We start from the raw sequence: 23,981 nt of genomic DNA, 5'->3' as shown, positions 1-23,981 counted from the left end.
TGAGATAATATTTGTAAAGTACTTTGGAAACCTTAAAACACTATATAATTATGAGTTATTATTAATTCACAATATAAAGCTTATAAGTAGAAGGAAGTAACAGATAAGAAATATAGCCATTCCTAATCACAACAGGATTCTATGTTTCAGGGGAAAAACAATTCCAAAATTTTGAAAATAAATCCTTTGATTATCTTCCCCCATTCACTCCCCACCCCTTAGGGGAATTCTAAATTAGAAAGAGCAACCATTATAAATCTTCAAGTCATTTTCTGAATAGTTCCAGTCCTGAGAAAATTCTAGTTTGTAAAGTGCAAACGTAGGTAAATCTTCTGCTTTCTCTTCCTGTCCTTGGCTTTGAATGTTTTCTCCAATGCTATCTTAAGCTTATTTACACAGTGGGTTTCAACAGTGTTCTGTTGGTCTTTTCTTTCTTTCTTTCTTTTTTTAAAAGAAAAGTTGTCTTATTCAAAAGAGCTGGGAAGTTTTGCTGTTTAAATGCATCACTCAGGTGCTCTTCTAATATGTGATGTCCAGCTTTAGCAGGAGACTAACAAGGAGATGAGGGATTTAAATTTCAAAAGACTGCGAAACAGATGCAAACATCCCTAGGGTTGTGAAACATTGATTTAAGTGACAATAAATTAATCACAACAATTGTGTCAACATTCTAAAAAGAAGCATAACTTGGGAGACCCTCAGGAAAAGACAGGGAATGTTACCATCTTCTCCAGATTCTCAAGAATATGTGTTTCTGAACTTGGACTTAATCTTTAAAAAAGAGCTGTAGATTTCATAGGGACAACCACAGTCCAGTTGTACTGGAGGCTAATAATAATATCAATATCAACCACTACCATTGCACACAAAGTAGATTTTCACCTCAATAATTGGTGCATTGGCACAAGGAGGAAAAAGCTAAGAGGGAGTTTAAATAAACTATTCATATTATGCCTCACTTTTTGACGTTGCATTTTGTTTTCATATATCTTCATTTTAAAACTAATAAGTCTAAGACAATCAAAATCTATAAATGGTCAAGATCTCTGGACCCTTTAGAGGGTGTGTCTTACCTATCCAACCATCCACTCATCCATCCATCCATCCATCCATCCATCCATCCATCCATCCATCCATCCATCCATCCATCCATCCAAGAAAGGTGTGGGGCAGGCTAACAACAAGCACATGACACTGTAGGAAGGACTTTCCAGTGGAATTTAGGGCAGGTAGAATTATAGAAACATATCATTACAAATGATCATTAATTCAGGGTTTCAAATAGTTTTTAAAAACAGAATAGAGCAAATAGAGTCTAAGAGTTGTGAATGAGGAGTCACATCTCTAAGGTAGATATTAGAAAAATTTCATCTTCAAGAATCAGGAGTAGGGAGGAAAAAATCAGACAGTCATTCAAATGAGCATATTGGATGACAAGTGAGAATCTGTCTGCCTGTAGTTTTTAAGAATAGGAAAATTCAAGTTGAAGCCATTAATACATTCCTGAGCTGGAGGAAGAGATGCCAGACATTACTCAGCAAACAATACGGTACTTTCATGTATCTCGGGGCTCAGCAAAGCAGCCTCCCTTAAACTAATGATAATATTTAGCAAGGGTGAAGATAAACATTGGTTTTACCAAGCTCTTGTGAGGTCATGATAACCCCCTGTCACCTTCTTCTGTCTCATGTATTTTTATCTGTCAGCACAGAGGGGATCAGGTGAATTAAGATAAAAAAAAATTATGCCCAGCTTGAATATCAATTGGACTGTAAATCAGGGCTATAGACTCATTTACATAATATAGTGCTTGAGGAACAAACACTAAAACCTCCCAAATGTGAACTTCTATAATTCAAAATTTGTAATCAGTTAACTAAGGGCTCAACCATGGTTCGCCTTTGTTTAGTGAGTTGTTTTATGAAAGAAAGTGCAAGCAATTAGCAAATACCAGGCAAGAAGTGCAATGTTCAAATATTTAAGAAATAGCTTTAGATACTTGGGAAGCACCTATTCAAACACAATACCTAATTTCAAATCATTCTTTAATTTACATATATTTTAAATTTAAATGCAATTTAAGCTTAAATTTAAAATTTAATTTAAATTTACCTTAAATTTCTTTATCTTTTTTCATTTATTAAAGTAGCTCTCCTAAGGAGTCCACAAAGCAATATTTGTTTTATTTACAATGTATATTGCAATTCTTGTTTATTCATGGACTATTAAACCAATGAGTTAATTCAATATTAGCAATAGTTGTTTTCTAGTGTTCAATGTTCAGTATAAATTAAGAAACTAGAACATATTCATAGAATCATAGAATTCAAGAGCTGAAAGGGACCAGTGAAGCAACAGAGTCTAGCTCTTCCCCACATTGAGCCAGAGACCTGTAAAGCTAAAGAGTTAAAGATCTTGCCCACTGATTAATGGGCCTGCCCATTAAGAGAAGCTTGATTAGGGGAAGCCCACACCTTTTGTTAATTTTCTAATGAGGCACTGGTTCTCAAGGGTTGTGATGCCCTTTGGCTCTGAAAAATGTATAAATACTCTGAGGTGAGGTTTTACTTTGGGGTTTACTCATTGGAAGTGTTTGTTTGGCCAAATGAGACTCTGGGCAACTGCCAAGGAGCCCCCCTCACCCCACCCTTGAAAACCCAAGTGTTGATGCATTTCTCTGTGGTAACTATGTATGTATGTAACAGATCTGTCTGTTGATCTGTGATGTATGTATGCTTTTGATCAGGCAGCTGGAAGCCCTGTCTGTTGACTTTGATTTCTCTCTTTTTTCTCTGAAGTTCAGGGTGCTGACTTTTTCCCCTGAACTAAATGAATGATATATATGCCTGATTAAAGTGATTGATGATTCCTTAAAAGTTGCCTTTCCTTTTAGAAAAGCAGATCAAAGAACCTGCAATAGCAGGTCATTCTGGATGTGTTAGGGTGCTTGCTTTTACAAGCTCCTTCATCATTAAAGAACCAGTGATTAGTGTGCTCATTTCCCTTACTGTCCCACTATCCCTTTCCCCTAGGGCATTACTCTGGTTAAACAAGACCTCCCTCATAAAATAATGAAAAACAATAACAGCTCACAATGATAACAGTGCTTTAGTTTACAGAATGCTTTGCATATATTATCTCATTTGATCCTCCCAACAACCTGGTGAGTTAAGTACTAAAGGTATTGTTACCATGCGCATTTTATGTGTGAGGAAACTGAGCCTCCAAGATTTAGTGACTTGCTCATGTCATATAACTAGCAGGTGTCAAAGTCAGGAGGCAGACTCAGGTCTTTTCAGTCCCCAAAACCATCCTTCATTCACCTACAGCACATTGTGCCTTCTGTCTTCCCTCATTTTATCCAACCCCAAAATATGCATTTAGCGAACCTGAGTCTCTTTACCTTAATGGGCTGCCACCTTTCACTGAGCCCTCTTCCTTAATGGACCTTCCCAGAATGATACACTGAAAAACTCCCACCAGATTTGAATCAGAGGACCTAAGTTCTGATCCCATTTGCTGCCACTTGACACCTGTATGATCTTGAATAAGTCGTGCTCTAGGACTCAGCTTTTACGTTTGTCAAATGAGCTCTCTGGAATCCACGAGTGATCTCTAAATCCTTTTCTGTCTATATCTTATGACTTAAGTAACCATCCAAGCTTAATCACTCCGATGTGAAAATGAGTTTTTCCTCCTTTATTGAATCCCTTCCTTGGGCTTAGGGAACCTCTCTCATTAGATATGTGTTATTCACTAACCCAGATTCAGAGGCTCTCTAAACCACATGTAGTCTGAAAAAGGAGAAACTGACTCTCAGAGATGAAAAAGGACATGCTAGTCCCATTTTCCAGAAGGCATTTAGCTATTTGCCACATGGCTTACGATAATTTGAACTTTAAGCAAGTTGGGGGAAGGCTGTAGGTTCTGTCTAATGACCTTGAATTTCAGGCTTTTGTCTAGTTTTCCTTTGTTGAAAATTTTCCCATCTTGGATAAAAACAAATTACCAAAAATTCTGGAGACCTGTGTTCTTTTCTCAATCCTGCTACTAAGTAGCTGTGTATCTCCGAACAATTAATTTCCTTTTTTTGCAACTTGGACTACATTAGATGGGCTCTGAGGTCCCTTTAAGCTCTAACTCTAAACTTCTATGAATAGATGGTCTCTTCTAATAGATGGTCTGCTCCAGCAATGGGGGGATTCTTCTCCCACTCAGAACTAATTTTCTTCATGTGTAAAATGAGAAGTTTAGACTAAATAATACCCAAGGTTCCTTATAGCTCTAAATACTATGAAATGGAGACCTAGAGAGGATAACTCGTCTAAAGTCACACTACAACTCATTCACGGTAGGGGAGGGATTTGAATTCAGATCTCCTGACTTGACATCCAAGGAACTTTCATCTATAGGATACTTAAACTAAAAAGTATAATTGCAAAATTGTATCTCTCCAAAATGTTTAAGCCTTTTACTCCTCAAGGCTGATATTATATTTTGATTTGCATATAACATTAACTAGCCCTCTGAGTCAGTTACTGCTCAATATTGGATATTGCTATGACATATAAAGCAATTGGTATTTTTAAAAAATGGCATGTTAAAAAATTTTTTGAGGGGAAAGTAGGTGGTCCAGTGGATAAAACACTTGCTGTGGAGTCAGGAGGACTTGAATTCAAATTCAACCTCAGACACTTACTTGCTGTGCGACCTTGGGCAAGTTATTTAACCGTGATCACTTCAAAAAAAAAAGTTTTTAATTCAAACTTTTACCAACTAAGACCAGCTTCCTCCCCATTTATGTTGAGGAAGGAAAATTTGACTAAAATAGACTAGAAAGAGTCATTGCAGAATTCATTTCCAACCTAAAATTATGGATTTGGAGATAAAAAGAAGCCTAATATTCACCTACTCCAACCTTCTTACTTAGATGAAGAAACTAAATCCTTGCAAGTTAAGTGACTCACAGGAGGATGAGCAAATACCTAGCAGCAATGCTATTTTGGTTAAGTTGTCTCAGTTGTGTCCACTCTTCAAGACCTCATTTGGGGTTTTCTTGACAAAGAGACTGGAGAGGTTGGCCATTTCCTTCTCTGGCTCATTTTACAGATGAGGAAACTGAGGCCAACAGGGTGAAGGGACTTGTCCAAGCTCACACAGCCAGATTTGAGCTCAAGAAGACAAGTCTTCCTGACTCTAGGCTTGGTGCTCTATCCTCTGCATCACCTAGTTGCCCAATTGCCCTAGCAGCAAGTGGGGGTCTAAAATCCAATCTATGAGGCCATGCTGCCTTTAATCCCAAACCCTTCCAAAATATTCAAATCCTATTCACTGAGGAAAGACAGTGTGAAAGATGATAAAAGATGAAAGCAATGATTTAAGGTATTACTACACTGTAAAGAGACTAGTAACAAGAGAAAGTTGAGGTGGGAAAGGGGAAATCGGCAAAAGGCATGAGTTCGGAAAGGACCGCCATACACATCATTTGTTATTACTCTCTAGTACTCACTGTCCACAGGTGAGTGTATAGTGGTGGTAGATGAACTTCTTCTTAACCATTTATTAATGTATATGTAGTCCATCATACTCAATACCTGCTCTGATAGTATCATAGAAATGACTCCATTCTCAGATGACTATGCAAGTTGAGTACAAGCTCTGACATGGCCTACACCAAGCTGGAAAGCCTTGTATATTTATTGTTCTAGGACCAACTTAACAAAGTATGGAGTGGCTCATAACCAGAAGTCTGGTTACCAGATAACACACTAATTAACAACAATAATTACAATAATGAATAATTAAGTAGTAATGGTTTATTTTATCTGCCATTACATATAATTATTAATGATAAAGTAATAACATCAATAATAGTAATAATAATACAAACATTATTTAATTCAATCCTCACAACAACCCTGGGGGTGAGCCTTATCATTACACTCATTTTTATAGATGAGAAATCTAGGACAAAAAGAATTTAATTGATTTGTCCAGGATTAAACAGCTACTAAGTGTCTGAACTTTTAATATCACCAAAAAATTGTGAAGACCATTCACTAAAGAGAAGAAGGGATTGGGATCACATAAGTAGACCAAGGTGATCCACCATCTTTGAAGTACCAGTGTATGTGTACACTTCAGGCAAAAACACACGGATATTTCTGCTCTGTAACAAAGGTGAATGTAGGCTATTTTCTGTGATAAAGAACCACCCTCCCCCTCAAATATTCATTTTCTTGAATCATTTCCTAGGTTAGTTTTTTATCAGTTTAGCTTGTTGGAAGATATTTACAAGTGAGGTTCTTAACCTTTTTGTGTCATGGACCACTGTGGCAACCTGGTAAAGCAAAGGAATGCCTTTTCAGAATCCTGTTGTTAAAGGCACAAAAACCAGATAGAATTACAAAGGAGATCAGTTTTATTGAAATATAGTTATCAAGATATTAAAAAGACAAAACAAGTTCATGGACTCCAGTTTAAGAACCCCTGGTTTAAGGGTTTTAGGCAGTAAAAAGAGTCACTCCCATAAACACTTTTAAGACGCAAATCAATATTTGAAATAGGAGGGGAAAAAAGGATATACTGAAAGAGAAAAAAAAGCTAGTTGGGATATCATTTACATTTAAAAGTGAAAAGTTGTATCCATGAGTCCTTTTTATATCCATCCAGTTATGTCCATGAGTCCTTTTTAAATAAAGCTCATAAGAGGATAGTTTCAAACCTTCACGGGAAAATGTAATATATTGCTCTACTTTATCTCTCCCTTTACCTCAGTCCTTTTCCTGACCTCTGATTGATTTTTAAAAAATATATCAAAATGAAACTAAAAATAAGAAAAATTTTTCTGGGCAGAATGAACAATTTTCCATAAAAGACAAAACCAGATGAAAGTTGATTTCCTTCTATCTAACTCTCTAAATTCTGATTGTGAAAAAGTTTAATAAGTAAAAGTAGCTCCATGCTAATAAAGCAACATAATTAAATACAAATGGAGCAACAAGACAGACTGATAGGTAATAAAAACATTGTTTAAGAACCATGCATAACCTTCCCACTACCCTATGCCAATAAACACATAACCTAGCTACTGTATTGCTTTATCTCTACCTCAAAATACCATGTAATAATAATAAAAAAAAAGGTTACAAGAAGTAAACCAAACACATAAGAAATCTATTAAATAAGACTTGTATATACTGGACTTGCTCCAATAAACTGGCTATGTGATGATTAGGCCAGGGAATGATTCACTTCCTTTTTCCCTGGTTCTCGAGAAGAATCCACCAGAAAAGTCAGGGAGAATCAGAGTTTGCATAAAAGGCATACAGTTATGATCCTTATCCAGGGCAGCCCCAACTGACAGATCTCATATTTGAGAGGTCACTGAAGTGTGTTTAGAAGCAAAGTTTGGGTCAGGAAAGAGAAAAAGAGCATGAAAGGGAGGAAGGAGACAGAGGGAGCAGAATTAAGACAATTTTTCCAAATGCACTCTCCCTCACTATTCGTGACTTTGCACCCTACATTTTTACATTGGGTTTTCTCATTTGACAAATCTCATTAGACTAGAATCACTAGATGATATCCATGGTTGCCTCCTGTTCTCATATTCTATTCCATAATTGTGATTGTTTTTCCTTGACTGTGCTGAGACTGAAGGACTATCTATGCCAGTGGATAAGATGATCCCAGGTGGATAACATAGGAATAAATAACTACTTTTTCATGATCTCTGCTGCAATAACAGTGTCAGGAATGCTAAGATACAGGACAAGCTGAGGCTGGCAATGATTGCTACGGATCACAACAATAGCTTTTGAAGTTGCATTGGATGGGGGGAGGGAGAAGGGTTGAGACAAGAAGATCAAAGAAAGCCAGAACAGCTATCACTGTCTCAAAAATAAGCTATAATTAAAACATAACAAGAAGCAAATTGAGTTCACGAATGGAACAATGAATGGCTGGTGGCACAATTAAACTATTTTCTTTTTGTTTTTGACACCAAATAGAACTTAAGATTGGGAAGTAAATAATAAAGATGGTTAAAAGAGATATGAAGCCCAAGATAAAGTGAGGGAATAGTATGAAATCATCCATAGCTACCATCAACAAGTTAAAATCCTAGGGTAATAAAAGAATTGGGGATTTGAGTAGACAGCAAATAACAATGTCATTTAGCCATCTATATTCCATGCTTCTCCTTCTTCTCCTTTTCACAGAAGCCCTTTGCAATCTAGTTTTCAATCTAATCATGCAACTGAAACTCCTCATATCAAAGATACCAGTGTTTCCTTAAAAATTGTCAAATCTAATGTTTTCTTAGTCCTCATTTTTCTTGACTTCTCTGTGTCACTGGCAACTGTCAGCTACCTTCTGTTGCACACTCCCTCCTCCTCCTTCTCTTGGGTTTTCATGACTCCACCCTCTCTTGATTTCCTCTTCTGAATGCTCCTCAATTTCCTTTGTGGAATCCTAGGTCCATATCATGTCCATTAACTGTGATGATCCACCATCTCTGTTCTAGGCCCTCTCCTCTTTTCTCTCTTATCATTTCTTTTCTCTTATCATTTTTTTATGAAAATAATTTTTAGATCTTTGTCATCAACCCAAATCTCTCTCCTAAGCTACGGTCAGGAATGAATTACTTCTTGGATGCCCCCACAGGCATCTTGAATTCAGCATATACAAAATAAAACTCATTATCTTTCCTCCCAAACCTTCCCTCTTTTCAACTTCTCTATTATTCTCAAAAGCACCACCATTTTCTCAGCCACTCAGGTTCCCAACCTTATTGCCATCTTGAGTTCTACCCTCTTTCTCACCTCCTATCCATATCCAGTCAGTTGCCAAATCTCTCCATTTCTTTCTCTACATCATCTCTCATGTATGACCTCTTACCTACACTCCCATAGGCACCACATTAGTTCAAGCCCTCCCATCTCTTGCCTGAATTACTGCAAAAAGCCCTCATTCAACTCTGTCTCAAGTATCTCTCCATTCCAATTCATCTTCAACACACCTACCAAATTGGTTTTCCTCAAGTGAAAGTCTGATCAAGTCTACGCTGCACCATCAGAGTAAATACAAAGGATAAAATATAAGCTATTCTGTTTGGCACTTAAGGCTCTTCATAACCTGCCACCTTTCCATCTTTCCAATCCTATACTTTATTTTCCTTCACAAACTTGATGGTACAGCAATTCAATCCTACTTGTCATTCTTCTCACACAATGTTCCATCTCCAGTTTTCATGTCTTTGCAGTAGCCGCTACCTATCTTGGCATGCTCTCCCTCCTAACTTCTGACTGTTAGAATCCCTGGCTTCCTTCAGGTCTCAGCTGCCACTCATCGTGTTCCTTTCCCAGTCTCCCACAGCTACAACTCTTTTTTCCTCTCAGATTATATTCCATTTACTCTGCATGCATCTTTTATGTATGGGTAGCTAGGTGGTACAGTATATAGAATGCTAGCCTGGAGTCAGGAAGACTCATCTTTCTGAGTTCAAATCCAGCCTCAGACACTTTACTAGTTGTGCCACCCTGGGCAAGTCCCTTAACTCTGTTCACCTCAGTTTTCTCATCTGTAAAATGAGAAGGAAATGGTAAACCACTCCAGTATGTTTTGCCAAGAAAACTCCAAATGGGGTGACAAAGAGTTGGACTGGAAAAATTACTTAACATACACACTTAACATCTTCTATGTGCCTATTTATGTATATACTATCTTCCTATCAAAAAGTAAACTCCTTAAGGAGAGGGACTATTTTTTCTTTCTCTTTGTGTCCCCAGTGTGTTAGTTCAGCATAGTAAAGCTTACTAAATGCTTGTTAATTTCTTGCATGATGAGGGCAGCCAAATAGTGCTAAAGAGGACTGAGGATGAACAGCCTCCAGGACAAGAGTGGCAGCATTCATCCCGTACCCTGCTCTGTCCCCTCTGGAGTGTGGCATTGGATTGTAGGTACTTTATATCAGAAAGGACATTAACAACCTGAATTGTTTCTAGAGAAGAGTGAAAGGGCTGGAGAAAAATCTACTGAAGAAAAAGGGGATGTTTCACTGGTAGAAGAAAAGACCTAGAGAAGAAGATGGCAGCTTCCGAGTGTTTGAAGGACTCTCAATTACAAGATCGTTTTTCTAGTTCTCCAAGAACAGAAATTAGAGCAAAAGATGAAGTTATAAAGAGACAGATTTAAGTTTTAAGGGAAGAAAAATACTCCTTAAGATTACAACTGTCCTCAAATGAAGTGAACCATTTTTGAGAAGCAGTGAGTTCTCCTATCGATGGAGAAGAGACTCTGTGACCACTTGTCAGGCATGCTAGGACAACCTATGATTTCTCTTTCAATTCTGAGAGAAAATAGGGTCACTCTTGTTCCACTATGGGAATCATCTCGCTTTTTATCAGAACCTCCCCTTCTTCTCTATTCTTCCACTTTCTGGTTCCCTGTCTATAGGCATATATCTCTTTGGGGATAAGGTGGTCCAGAGCTGCTCCTGGCTAAGAAGTGCCATCTGCACACCTGCCTAGACTTCACCCCACCCAGGGTATGACACTGATGGCCATGTATGGATATGACCGTGGCTACCTTGGAAAACCTGGAGGCATGCAAAGGGAGAGTTTTGTTTCCTCAGTAACTCCAATGACTATGGTATTACAAGCTGAACCTGGAGGACAGAACTGAGCAGACTGTTGACTGCTACATGGGCCTTTTAAATCTCTGCTTAGTATTATCTCTCCTGACATCACTACACTTTATTAAAAATGCTGTAATGAAATGACCTATCCTTTATTACTAATGGGAATCATATGGCATTATAGCTTTATATGTATGTGGAATATATTCATGAAATTGTAAGCAGGATCAAAGATCTACAGCTAATAGGGACTCCAGAAGCCATCTTGTCCAATGCCCTCATTTTACAATTGAGGGAATGGAGGCTCAAAGAGACTGAGGTCACACAATTGTTAAGTGATAGAGACAGGATTTGACCCCAGGTTCTCTAACGCCAGAACTGGTGTTCTTTCCACTGTGACACCTAGAACTTAGCCTAGTGCCTGACACATCATAGGCACTTAATGAATGTTGATTGACTTGTCTGGAGCTTTATGGAAACACTTCATTTATGGGGGTGGGATGGGCTCGGAGAGGGGTATAAGGTATAGCTCATTAATCTGGGCTTAGGAAAATGATTAGAGCTGGCAGATAGAATGAGATTGGTATGTGATGTGTCAGTCAGGCCTAGTCTGTCTAATATGTAAAGAGCTTAATAAATGCTTGTTGACTTGATCCTTGAACTCCGTGAGATATGTTGACAGAGGAGCCAGTTGTGATGCACAAAAGGAATAAGGAGGTAAGTTGGTGATAGAACCAGGGAGAGGCAAGATCAGGGTCTTCTGAAGCAGCAATATTAATTACCCATTATAAGGCCAGGTAAGATTTAAATCCTGGATTGATAGGATAGGATTAATTAATTTTAAAAAAAATTTTAAATTAATTTTTTTGTGGTATCGTAAACATTCCATAAAAAGAAAAAAGTCTGATTTTTTTAAAAGAACAATCAAGAAAAGTAGGCCTTAACTGATCTAGGCATGCCATCAATGCTGCACTCTATAAATTTGTTTTAAAGGTCTTTATTGGCAATAAACAAATGACCCCACGGCTAGTACCCTGGTGCAGAAATGACTCTGACTTAATTGTAGGATATGGCTTTGAGAGCTTCCTGTCTGCCTGGGGATGTTTCTTTAGAGACACGTTCTCTTTTTTCACATCTTCTATGGTTTTCCTTAGCAGCATTTAGGAAGCAGCAAATGTGTAAGCATTATGTTTCAACTCTTATTTCTGGCCCAGTTTTAAAAGGTTAGAAACTGTCTGTTGTCACTATCATCAGATGCCTAGCATTTGAACTATTTCCTTATCCAAAACTCGATTTGCTTGGCTCAAGAACCTTCCAGATCCCACTCTGTCTTATCTCTTCTCTCCCGGTCAGCAACATAGAAAGCCTGTGTTTTGGCCAAAGAAGGTAGACTTACGCAGGTTTCTTGCTGAATGCACTGTAAGATCCTCTTGGCAGGAACAAGGAAATCAATCAGGCAACGCAGACCATCTCCTCCATACAGCTTTTCAACAATAGTGAAGAGCTGCCATAGCACAGTGGCAGCTGTTGCCTCAAAGGGAGGATACAGTGCAGAGAGTGTGTTCTGAATGTAGGTGTCAAGGGATTCAGAATCCTGTTGGGAAAAAATGAACAGATGTCAGGGTCATTCAAATATATAACTTTTAACGAGGCATAGAGAACCCCTTAATAATGGTGCTATTGGAGGAGCCTGCCTTCCAGGCTACCTGAGTAATGTTAGGTTTTTAACCTGTAGACAAATCTTATAGTACTCAACCATGTTCAATGGTTTTATCCTTCCGAGATTCACTCTGTTATACTCAAAATAAGTTGCCAGTCACCCATAGCAGGTCTTTTTCTCTCTGAGATGTAGAATTTTAAACGCCACAGTGAAGTTTCATGTTCACAGAAACCTTTATAAAAGCACCACCACCACTGCAACAATGTATTTTTAACAAAGATTGTGTTAGTTTGTATTCATTCATTAAACAGTTATTCGACTCCCAAATAGGGGAGCAAAAAAGTTGTCTATGCATCCATATGTTGATTATACTTCCCTGTACAACCATCTAGCTCCTGTCTATGTCTCCACAAATTATTCTGTTGTGGATGAGCTGGAATATATTTGTTTTAGTCAGATTTCATTCATTCATTCATTCAGTGTTTGTGAAGCCACTTTTATTAATATTTTTTTGGGGGGATTAGATGTGATTTTTTTCAGTATAGAAAAAGCCCTCTAAAATACCTCCCTTTACCAGGGCATATCAGTACCAGTTCTGCAACTTACTGTCTTAGAGAGGTTCCCGGGTCACTAAGAAGTTAAGTGACTTTCCCACACTTCCCCCAGTCAGCATGTCAGAGGTGGGACTCAACCTGTATCTTCCTGACTCCAAAGTCAGTGTTCTAACCACAAGGATATAATGCTTATAAAGGAGGCAGTGTGGCACAGTGGAAAGGCTCTGGGATCAGAATTAAGAGTGCTGGAATTTAGGCCTGGTTCTGCCACTAACAAGCTGTGTGACTTCTGGCAAATTACTGTATTTTGTTGTGTTCACTTATTTTTTAGTCTTGTCCAACTCTTCATGACCCCATTTGAGGGTTTTCTTGGCAGAGATACTGGAGTGGTTTTCCATTTCCTTCTCCAACTCATTTTACAAATGAGGAAACTGAGGCAAACAGTGACTTGCCCAGAGTCACACAGCTAGTAAGGCTGGATTTGAACCCAGGAAGATGAGTCCTAATCCACTACACCACATTTCTGCTCACAAATTACTATATTGCGCTGTTTGTTTTTCTCCAAAATTAGATTAGATTAGATGATCTCAAAAATCTTTTGGAGAGAGATAGTTTTAGAATTTAAGGATTTGTTTTCTTAATGCTGCTGAAGAAGAGTAACAGCTCTTAGGTAGGGCAGAGGGAACAATTTTAGGGATAGTAGTTAAATTTCAGTTACAATAGGGACTGATTTTTCTCCTCTCAAAAATAACATTATTGTTGAAATAGATAGGAGGCATAGTTCACTAAGGTCACATAATTCTTTTCATTGCAATTTGTTGTACTAGGTTTCTTTTCTTCCTGTAATGAGGGAAAGCTGCTCTCCCAAAATTATAATATGATTTTAAAAGTGCTATTTTTAGAGTGGACATTTCCTGAGGAAATACCACAAGATATATTTTTGTTGGAAAAGAAATGTAAAACTAGAAAGCACTATTAAAAAAAAGACAGAGGATTAAAAATGAGAAATCAGAATTTAAAAATAAGTGCTCCCCACCTGAATTTTCCTAAAGAAAATTTTTTTAGGGAAAGTAAAGAAGGGTCATGTATAAAATAAAAATTCACTATTCACTAGATTAGTGACCCAACTTACAGTCTCAGATGTAAGGAAGTCTTTGGACTCTGACCGAAACCAGTAAAGAGATAGGATGACCTTAGAAGAGAGATATAGCAGAATTCCTGAGGAATGAAGAGGATCTCAGAAGAGCTCAAAAATGGATGAATGCCTATTTCAAATACTAGATCAGGGTCCTCTATTCTCCATAATTCATGAACAGACTCATTCTAGCTGCTCATCTGGACTATAGAATGTTCCTAGAGAAACAAATCTTCCCATCTCTCTCATTAGCCACAGTAATACCAGGTTTTTAAAGACTGAGCAATCTGTTCAGAATTAATTTAGCTTGACTATGCATATTTGATGTAAGAGTTTTGTTTTTCTTTTTTCAATGGGGAGGAGAGGAGGAAATAAAATTAATGTTTGTTCCTTTAAAAAGTTAATAAACACAAAAGAACTGGAATTCTGGGGAACTACCCACTTAGAATAATTCCTTCAATTTTTTCAGACTTTTAGTGTTAAGCTTTAGTGTTAAAATTAAAAGTTGGAAACAAAGAAAAGGAAAGAAAGAAAGACTAAAAAAAAATCTAGAGGAGTAGGGCAATGAAGCAATATTGACCTAACAGAGATGATGGCAGGTCAGAGGGGTCGTTTTTATTTGGTGAATGATATTATAATTGATATAGACACTTTATCTGAAATGCCTCAAGGTCTCTGGGTAAGTGCACAGTAGTATGAGAAAATGAAAATAGCAAATCTCAATGCCCGTAGAACAATTAGGACATAGAAATGAGCGAGGAGTAATTCCCCACTAAGTCTGCATTCAGTCTTCCAAAAGGTTAAGAAAAACAGAATTCTTAAGAGAGCACAGACCCTTACCGTCTCTTCTCTAAGATTAGGGCTTTCATTCTCTACTAGAGCCTTGCTTTTGCATGATTTTGGAACATCGGGGACTCAATGTTAGACAAGTCTGGGTTGAATGTCGAACAAGGTGCTTTTTTATTAGAACAACCAGCCATGCATATGATCATAACATTGTTTGGCCAATAATATCATCATATGGCACAGACCTTGAGCATTGCAATATGGCAATGCTCCTGCCAATATTCATAAGAATATGTCTGTGTGTACCTTGGAACAAAAAAGACCCATACCACAGCCACACCCCACCAACCTGCACTTCAATATGTCAAAGAGTCTCACCCATGATTTTTCTCAGAATAAAATCGAGTCAGAGTTTTATACTGCACCCAAAGAGTCTCCCTTAATGCCAAAGGTGAAGGCTCTGTTAATTAATTACCTTTCCACAAATATCTTATCATCCAAATTCAGCATCATTATTACAACTCAGGTGCTGCCAGATTTCTGAAAGTCCCAATATATGAAAATCTTGCCTCAGAAAAAAATGTAAATGAGTTATCATGCATTTTCTTTTTTTAAATAATTTTTTAAATTTTAGACAAATACTAAAACAAATACATAATAAGAAAATATATCATGCATTTTCCAAGGTATTCTTGACTTTGCAAAATATCAGACTTCCTCTTTCTTTTCAACAATGAGTGCTAGTGCATTCACATGATTCAATCTACTAAAATTTAGTCCAACCACATGCTTTTAAGAGCACATCTATTGTTTCAAGAAGAGGCATCAAACACCAAAACACTCCTGAGTGCAGGCTGAACCCAATTAAAGTATAATTGGGAAATACTGAACAAAATAAAAATACAGTCAAACATAGATAATATTATAGTTGAAAACTAAGTCAAAATGCGGTAGCCAGGGATCCTTATCTGTGGATTAGTTGTTCCCACTTCTATGCGTCCTGAAGTAAGGCATACCTTTTCTAGGCATTAGAAAATATACAAAATGGAGGCAAAAGTGTATGGAGAGGATCAAGCTAACTTGAGAAATCAAGGACAAAATAATGGTAAGGATAGTGAAAATAGGAGAAGGTTTTTCAGGTAAAAGCAGAGATAGTAAACCTGATAAAGTGAATAATTTTTTTTGTTTTTGGTAAATAGTATTTCTTTTTTTCCAATTACATGTAAAGATAGTTTTCAGTATTCTTTTTTTTAAATAAAATTTTGAATTTCAAATTTTTTCTTCCCTTTCCCATCTCCCCTCCCCAAGATAGCAAGCAATGTGTTATAGGTTATATATGTGTAATCATGTAAACATATTTCCAGATTAGTCATGTTGTGAAAGAAGAAACAGAACCAAAGGGAAAAGTCACAAAAAACAAAACAAAAAAAAGTGAAAATAGTATGCCTCAATTTGCATTCAGACTCCATAGTTCTTTCTCTATGTACAGATAGAGTTTTCCATTGTGAGTCTTTTGGAATTGTCTTGGATCATTGTATTGCTGGAAAGAGCTAAGTCAATCACGGCTGAACATAGCACAATGTTGCTGTTACTGTATACAATGTCCTCCTGATTCTGCTCACTTTACTCAGCATCAGTTCATGTAAATCTTGGTGAAGAAATTTTTTAAGCTCCTAAGCAGGGGCATAGGGAAATTGTCTATGCAACCATATTCTGATCTATCTCACTGAATTCCTAACTATTACTTCACAAATTTGCATGCCATGAATGAATTAGAAAGTGGCCATGATTCTACCTCCTTTCTAGACTAACCTTTCCGTCTGTCCGACTAGAGCCAGGTTGCTTTGTAGGGAACCTCAACGATCTTTATTGCTGTTGTTGTTTAGTCATTTCAGTCATGTCTGACTCTTTATGACCCCATTTGGGATTTTCCTGACAAAGATATTGGAATGGTTTACCATTTCCTTCTCCAGCTTATTTTACAGATGAGGAAACTGAGGCAAGCAGGGTTAAGTGACTTGCCCAGGGCCACACAGCTAATAAGTGCTTGAGAACAAATTTGAACTCAAATCTTCCTGATTCCAGGTTTGGCAGTCCATCAACTGTGCCACCTAGCTGCCCCTTCAGTGATCTAGCTCAGATACAAATACTGTGAATTTTACCTGTATTTAAAAGGGACGACTTTGTAAGCAGTATCTTTTAAAGGTTGTCTTTTTTCTCCAAGCATCATACCCTCAATTTGTGTGACACTGGACAAATGGCTAAACATCCAGGAACAAAAAGGATAAACGCCTATGAACAAGAAAATATAATTTGCCTAAAATATATATATATATATATATATATACATATATATATATATATCTGTGCTATTATATTTAGTTAATTGGTATCTAGAAGACATAGAAAAGGTTAAAAATCAATCTTAGGTAAACATTCACAATATTTTACATCTATAATGCTTTAAAGTTTGCAAAGTGCTCTAAATATATCATTTTATTTTTACAACCACCCTATGAGATAAACACTTTTATCTTCATTTTACAGGTGAAGAAACTGAGGCAAACAAAGGTTAAATGACTTGTCTAGGTCACACAACTAGTAAGTATCTGAGGTCAGATTTTGAACTCAGGTCTTCCTGACTCCAAGTCTTACGCTCTATTCACTGTGCCTTGTAGCTGCCTCTCATTAGTGCAAAGGGAGTAGTTGTATTTATCAATCATCGCTTAACTTAATGTTGGGTTGCAGACTTATTCTTATATGATTTTTAGAATAAGAGACCTTCGTGGTCTGGGCTTCTAGAAGATGACTTTCTTGGGTCTGGCTTAACTCTGCCTTTAAAAATAAAACAAATCCAACTGTGGTGGGGTATACACCTGTCATCCCTGCTGTTAGTTGGCAAGCTTTTGAACTTGAGAATTCAGAGATTTAGTGGGTTTAGCTAATCAGGTAGCTACACCGAGTGCAGCGTTGGTATGATGAATGCTCAAGATCTGGGGTCACCAGGTTGCCTAAGGAAGAGCAAACTGGTGCAGTTTGGAATGGAGCAGGTCAAAGCTTCCATGCTAAGTGGATCAAGGGAGCAAGCCCGTGAATGGGCCCAGCACTTCAAGCCTGGAAGAGATAGGGAGACTCAGACTCTCAAAACAAAAAAGCCACCTCAGAACCCTCCAGAAGAACATTTGTTTAAGTGGTTGCTATTCTCAGAGCTACGGATACATTGACATCTTGAACTCTCTGAAAGAATAGAAGAGAATAGTTTTGCTTCATCCTTTTAGGTCTTGTTCTCACTTCCAACCTGGGTTGTTAAAGGGCTTTTGGCTTTTTTTCCTTTGGGAATCTATTATATGCATTTTGAACAGAAGGAATTTTTTTAAAAATATAAACAAAGCTACACAGTTGTCTTTTCACAGATGGTGATGGATTGATGGCAAAAAGCAAGGACACATATATATCTATCTACCTTCTAGCATCAGAAAAAAGTAAATACCTGCATGGTTTAACCAACTGTTTTTCCATGCCCCAATAGGTAGGAAGTTGTGAGAATCATTCTATTGTGATGAGCTGATGGTAGGACTCATCCAGTGGTCTTTCCAGAGTGACTAGAACTTAGATAAATCACTCAGTCTGTGTCCCAGGTTTTGCTTTTGTCAAATAGCTATTGTAATGATTACCTTGCCAACCCCACAGGATCGTTGTAAGGATCAAGTGAAATAATAGACATCAAAAGTGCTTTAAAAGCATAAAGTACCAATATAAATGTGAGGTATCATTATTATATAGGGCCTTCCTCTCAGACCCCATGAAGAACGCTCTATTTTGCACTTTTCTAATGCCCTTCTGTGATACTATGCACTATAATTATGTGTATAATTATGTGCACATATAATTATGTGTTATCCCTCTATGGCACTGAGTTTCACAACATTTACTAGTTATAGTCCAATGGGAAAATCACTTAACTCCCTGAACCTCAGCACTTCTCCTATAAGATAGAGAAACAAGTAACTCATGGGTCATAGCAGCATAGCTAGAAAACTGGAAGGAATCTCTAAGGCCATCTAATCTAATAATCCCCTTATTTTACAGCGGAAGAAACTGAGACCCACTTCACTTCCTTTCTTGCCCTAGGTCACACATGAAATGTCACAGGTGGGATTTGAAAATAAGTCCACTGATTCCAAGCCAGCTTTATGTCCAGTTTCTCTCTTAGAGGGTTATTGAGAAGATCAATTGAAATGGTTGTTGTCCTTTGTGTTTAAATAGGAAATATGTCAAATGAAATAACATATTAGGAGGCATTTATTAAGCACCTATGTGCCAGGGACTTGTGAGGTGGTGAGGACATAAAGACAAAAACAAAACAGCCCATGCCCTTGAGGAACTTCAATTCTTTTGGGGAGAGATTACCTGTCTAGATATCTCTACATGCATACATAGAGATGTACATATGTATACGCATATAAACATATCCACACTTACATATGTATATATGTGCATACATAAATACAAAATAAATATCAGGAAACTTTTTTTTTAGGTGGGGGAGATAGAGTTTTTACAGCAATCAGGAGGCATCACATAGGAGGTGGTGCTTAAGTGGTCTTCTGAAGGAAGCTAGGGAAGAGGCAGAGACGGGGAGGACAGGCAAGAGGGGACAGACTGTACAAAGACACAGAGATAGGAGATGAAATATCGTGTGGAAGGAACATCATCAGTTTAGCTGGATAGTAGCATGTATAAAGTGGAATAATAAACAATAAGTCTGGAAAAAGGAGGTTGAATCCAAGTTGTGATGGGCTTAAACACAGGAGCTTGTATTTGTTCTAGCAGCAATAATGAGTAGGGTTTATTTATTGTGGCTCATTCTCCTATTACAGGGCAGCTAAATAGTACAGTGGACAGAGTTCTGGGTCTGGAGACAGGAAGACCTCAGTTCGAATGTGGCCTTAGACACTTACTAGCTGTATGACTTTGGGCAAGTCACTTAACCCTGTTTGTGTCTGTTTCCTCATCTGTAAAATGAGCTGGAGAAGGAAATGGCAAACCACTCCAGTATCTTTGCCAAGAAAAAAACAAAACCCAAAGGAGCACAAAGAATCAGACACAACTGAAATGACTGAACAATAAATCCTCTTACTATATTAAGTTTCACAATGCTTATTAGCCATGTGTTCCGTGGAAAAATCACAGCTCTGCACCTCAATAAACCAGTAGGAAGGTAACACTGTCAGATCTGAGCTTTAGGGAAATCAGCTCAGCTGCTCTGCAGAGGGTGGTATGTGTGTAAATCCTTGTGCAAACATTAAAGCACAATAGGTGTCAGTCAATGGTGATGATGATGATAAGAACTGAAGTTTTCTAAACTTTGCATCTCTCCCAGTGCCTAGCAGGGTGCTCAGCAAATAGCAGGTTTCTGAATGGATGACATTCTGAGTTTTCCAAGTCACCTGAAAAAATATATTCTGCTGCATAGGAAATTCTAACTTTTCACCACGTTGTCTACTATGGCTCAGTTTTCCTGGGCATGTACGTTTTGTGAAGGGAAGAGGAACCCTCCAATGGGTTAGGCGGACTGGATCTTATTGACTTCCACCAGCAGCTGTGACTTGTTTATGCCTCTCTTTGCCTTGAAGTTTCTGGGAATGTTTGTTGAAGCTGTCTCCTAGAGAAAATTAATACTCTGTTCCTCTGACAAGGATAATTGCTTTTAAACAAGCTCAATCTCAATTTAGTCAGTCATAGACAAAGTAGAAAACAGAATTGTGATTTGATTTCCTTCTCAGAACATCTGGTGCCCAGCCTGAACCAGTCTGCTTTGAAGGAAGACTGGGGAATCAGACCAACCAGAGAGAGAAGGTTGGGAGACTGAGGAAAGCAAAAGAAGAGACAAACAAGGCTCTTGGGAGTTCAGAAGGGAACATCAGAGCAACATGGTATAAGGAAAGCAGTATGGTGTAGGAAAAGCATTCAATTTATAGTTGGAGGACCCAGATTTGAGTCCTATCTACTCCTACTTTGTCATTGTTCAGTTGTTTCATTTCAGTTGTATCTGATTTTTCATGATCCTATTTGGGCTATCTTTGGCAAAGAAATTGAAGTGGTTTGCTATTTCCTTCTCCAGATGATTTTACAGATGAGGAAACTGAGACAAATAAGGTTAAGTGACTTTTCCAGAGTCACACAGCTAATAAGTGTCAGAGGTCAGATTTGAACTCAGGAAGAGGAGTCTTCCTTACTGGAGGCTCAAGCACTCTACCCACTATGCCACCTAGTTGCCCCAATTGAGGCATATAGGGTTAAGTGACTTTTCCAGAGTCACACAGCTAATAAATGTCAGAGGCTGGATTTGAACTCAGGAAGAGGAGTCTTCCTGATTCCAGGTCAGGTACTCTATCCACTTCTCCACTTACCTAAGTTTAGGTCCATCACATTTCTGGGGGCCTTAGTTTCCTTATCTGTAAAATGAGGGGGTAGAACTTGAATCAGAGATTCTTAACATTTTTTGCATCATGGACCCCATTTAGCAGTCTAAAGAAGCTTATGGACCCCTTCTCAAAATAATATTTTAAATGAATAAAATAAAGTACCAAAATACCAAAAAAAAAAAACAAAACCCAACCCCAACCAAACCCCAAACCAGTTCTTTTGAAATAAAATGGTCAAAGACCAGCACAAGGAAATCATGCTAATTTCCCTGGATTAGATGTTTTCTAAGATCTCTTCCAGCTTTAAATCCTGTGATCCTTCTGGGAAGCCCTGGTTTTCTCTTCTTCTTGTGCCAATGGCACAGGAGTGGATCAAGTCAGCTATACTTCTGGACTATTAACCCAGGACTATTACTGTTTGTCCATGCCATCTAGCTATAGTATTCTCTTCAAATCAGGGGCTTAGACCAGATGACCTCTACTGTCCCTTGCATCTCTAACGCCATGATCCTTGGTCCACAGATAAGGGCACCATTAATTCCTTGTCTGGGACCAGTTCTGCAGTTGACCTTTGAAGTGTCTCTAGCTTCTGGGTAAGAAGGAGAGGCAGAGTACTGTTCTCAGGAACCTCCTCTTTAATGCCTGTTTCTGTCAATATATTTGAAGATTTAGCAGGCCAGAGTGCAAGTCTACCTTATTTTAAGCAAAATATATATGTAGACAGGCAGATAGACAGATACATAGATGGACAGATGGATGGATAAGAAAATGGTTGCTCATCTTGGGCAAGTATTTGTCATAGAATTTCAAAGCCAGAAGGGTTCAGAGATAAAGTTCAAATCAACCACCTTATTTTATAGAGGAGCAATTAGATCCAGAAGAATTAATTGAATAACCTAAGGCCACAAAGTTAATGAGATCTAAATTAGAATTCCTCTTGAAAACAGAGTTCTTCTATTTATGTTTCAGTGTAGCCCATTTTTCCCTTTCAAAAAGATTCCCTTTCAGGAGTACAGCCTGTATTTGTAGGTGGCCATGTTGAATACCCAACAACCTTCATTTGAATCTGCCCCCTTGACTTTTGTCATGGATCAGACCAGTATTAAAATAAGCTGTTTTTACATACAGCTGTGGTAATGGAACTTCTGAGTCAATGCTACCATGGCAATAGCAGATTACACCAGAAAAATTTGCCTAGAATACTAAGGTTTTGTTGGGGGACAGATTTCTAGAGGGCTATCAGAACTGTTGTTGCTAGTATGACCTTCACCAGCACATCCAGTGCCTCTTCAGCCAGCTGTGTGGGCATGTTTCCATGGAATGAATCCTACTATCCTGACCTGGTAGATTATTCCAGAACTTGAGGTGCTATGTTGCCATTCTGGGGTGTGAGAGAAGGGAGAGGGACAGAAAACTGCCTAGTGATTCTACTGCTTCTTCACACTCCCACAAAAGAGTGTGGATAGGGTGGTTATTGCTAACAGCAATGAAGACAGCGGGCATGGAGAAACGTGACATTTCCTCCCATCATGTCATGGTGAAGGTGAAAGAGCAATGGAATGTCACTGGAAGAACGTAGGTCCGAATCCTGCCTCTAACACTGCCAGTTCTGGGAGTCTCACTTTCCCTGTCCTCTCAAATGAGATAAGAATAGCACCTAAGTCATAGGGCTGGTTATTGTGAGGATTGAATAAAATAAAAATGAATATATGTAAAATGCTTTGCAAACCTTAAAATGTTTATTAAATGGTCATTAATATCATTCTTCCTATTGTGATCAGGTGTACCATCTCTGACACCTTTCATTGATTTGCTATTTTTCCAAACTGAGAACGCTTTTCCTATGGTGTGGGGGTGGAGGAGAAAAGAAAGGCCTAAAGGAAAGTGGTGATCCCTTATATCCTTCCATCTTTCTGTGTTCCTACTTTATTATTTAAGCCCTCATGACCTCACAGCTGGCTTGGCACTATCTAACTAGACTCCCTGACTCCATTTTCCCCTTCACCTCCCCATCCATCTATTCCATCAGAATCATTGATCCAACTCACCAATTAATCTTTTTTCAGACAATATATGTCACATAGCTCTCATTTAAAAATTTGTAATGGCTCTCTATTGTCTAGCAAATCTAATCCTAACTCTTCACCTTTGCTTTCAATCTGATTACACTCTGTCTTTTTCCTACTGCCTTAATCAAACCCTTATACACTAATGCCCATGTACTGTTATAAGACAGGCACTCACTTAGAATTTTTACTCTTGTTTTGCATATAGTTTGAGCAAATTTGGTACTTTGGTTTTACCGCCCTTGGATGATAAGAAAAACGAATTGGAAGAGGAAGAAATCATAGGATCAGAGATCTAGAAGTGACCTCAGAAACCATCTAGACCTGTCCTCTCATTAATGAGTCCCAGTGAGATAATGTGATTTGCAGCAGACATAAGAAATGAGATTTAAACTAAGGTCTTTTGACTCCACAGACAGTACTCTGCAACATACAATGTTGCCTACTACACTTGAAAGATACTGCGGATAATGACTGAAGAAAAGAAAGCTAATATATAGTCTTCCTTATCACACAATCTAAGAGGCAGTCAGGCAACAAGTATTTATGAAGAGTTTAATACATAATATATACTGTACTAAGCATTGAAGATCAAAGAGAGGCACAAGTAAGACCCACACCTTCAAAGTGTTCACATTCTAATGCAGATAGCCATGTATATACAAGGTGTATAAAATATAAATGGGAAGAAATCTCAGACTTCTAGCATAATTTCT

General features: G+C 38.0%; 1 protein-coding gene across 5 annotated transcripts in view; it reads right to left on the bottom strand.

The window, feature by feature from the left end:
* The window catches only part of PLEKHG4B (pleckstrin homology and RhoGEF domain containing G4B), a 323,118-nt gene that overhangs the window by 117,096 nt on the left and 182,041 nt on the right, over positions 1-23,981 (bottom strand). For 4 of the 5 annotated variants that reach the window (XM_072605293.1, XM_072605290.1, XM_072605292.1 and 1 more), the window contains one exon: positions 12,033-12,230. Coding sequence is in view for 3 of the 5 variants with exons in the window: in XM_072605290.1 (XP_072461391.1) it covers positions 12,033-12,230 (198 nt within the window). In the remaining 2 variants the exon portion in view is untranslated. Of the gene's footprint in view, positions 1-12,032; positions 12,231-21,184; positions 21,225-23,981 lie in introns of those variants that run through there. The other variant, XM_072605294.1, reaches the window with a different exon arrangement.

This window comes from Notamacropus eugenii, chromosome 4 (genome assembly GCF_028372415.1).
Source record: "Notamacropus eugenii isolate mMacEug1 chromosome 4, mMacEug1.pri_v2, whole genome shotgun sequence".
Lineage (NCBI taxonomy): Eukaryota > Metazoa > Chordata > Mammalia > Diprotodontia > Macropodidae > Notamacropus > Notamacropus eugenii.
The sequence above is the reverse complement of the archived record's forward strand: the minus strand, read 5'-3'. Positions and strand labels throughout refer to the sequence as shown.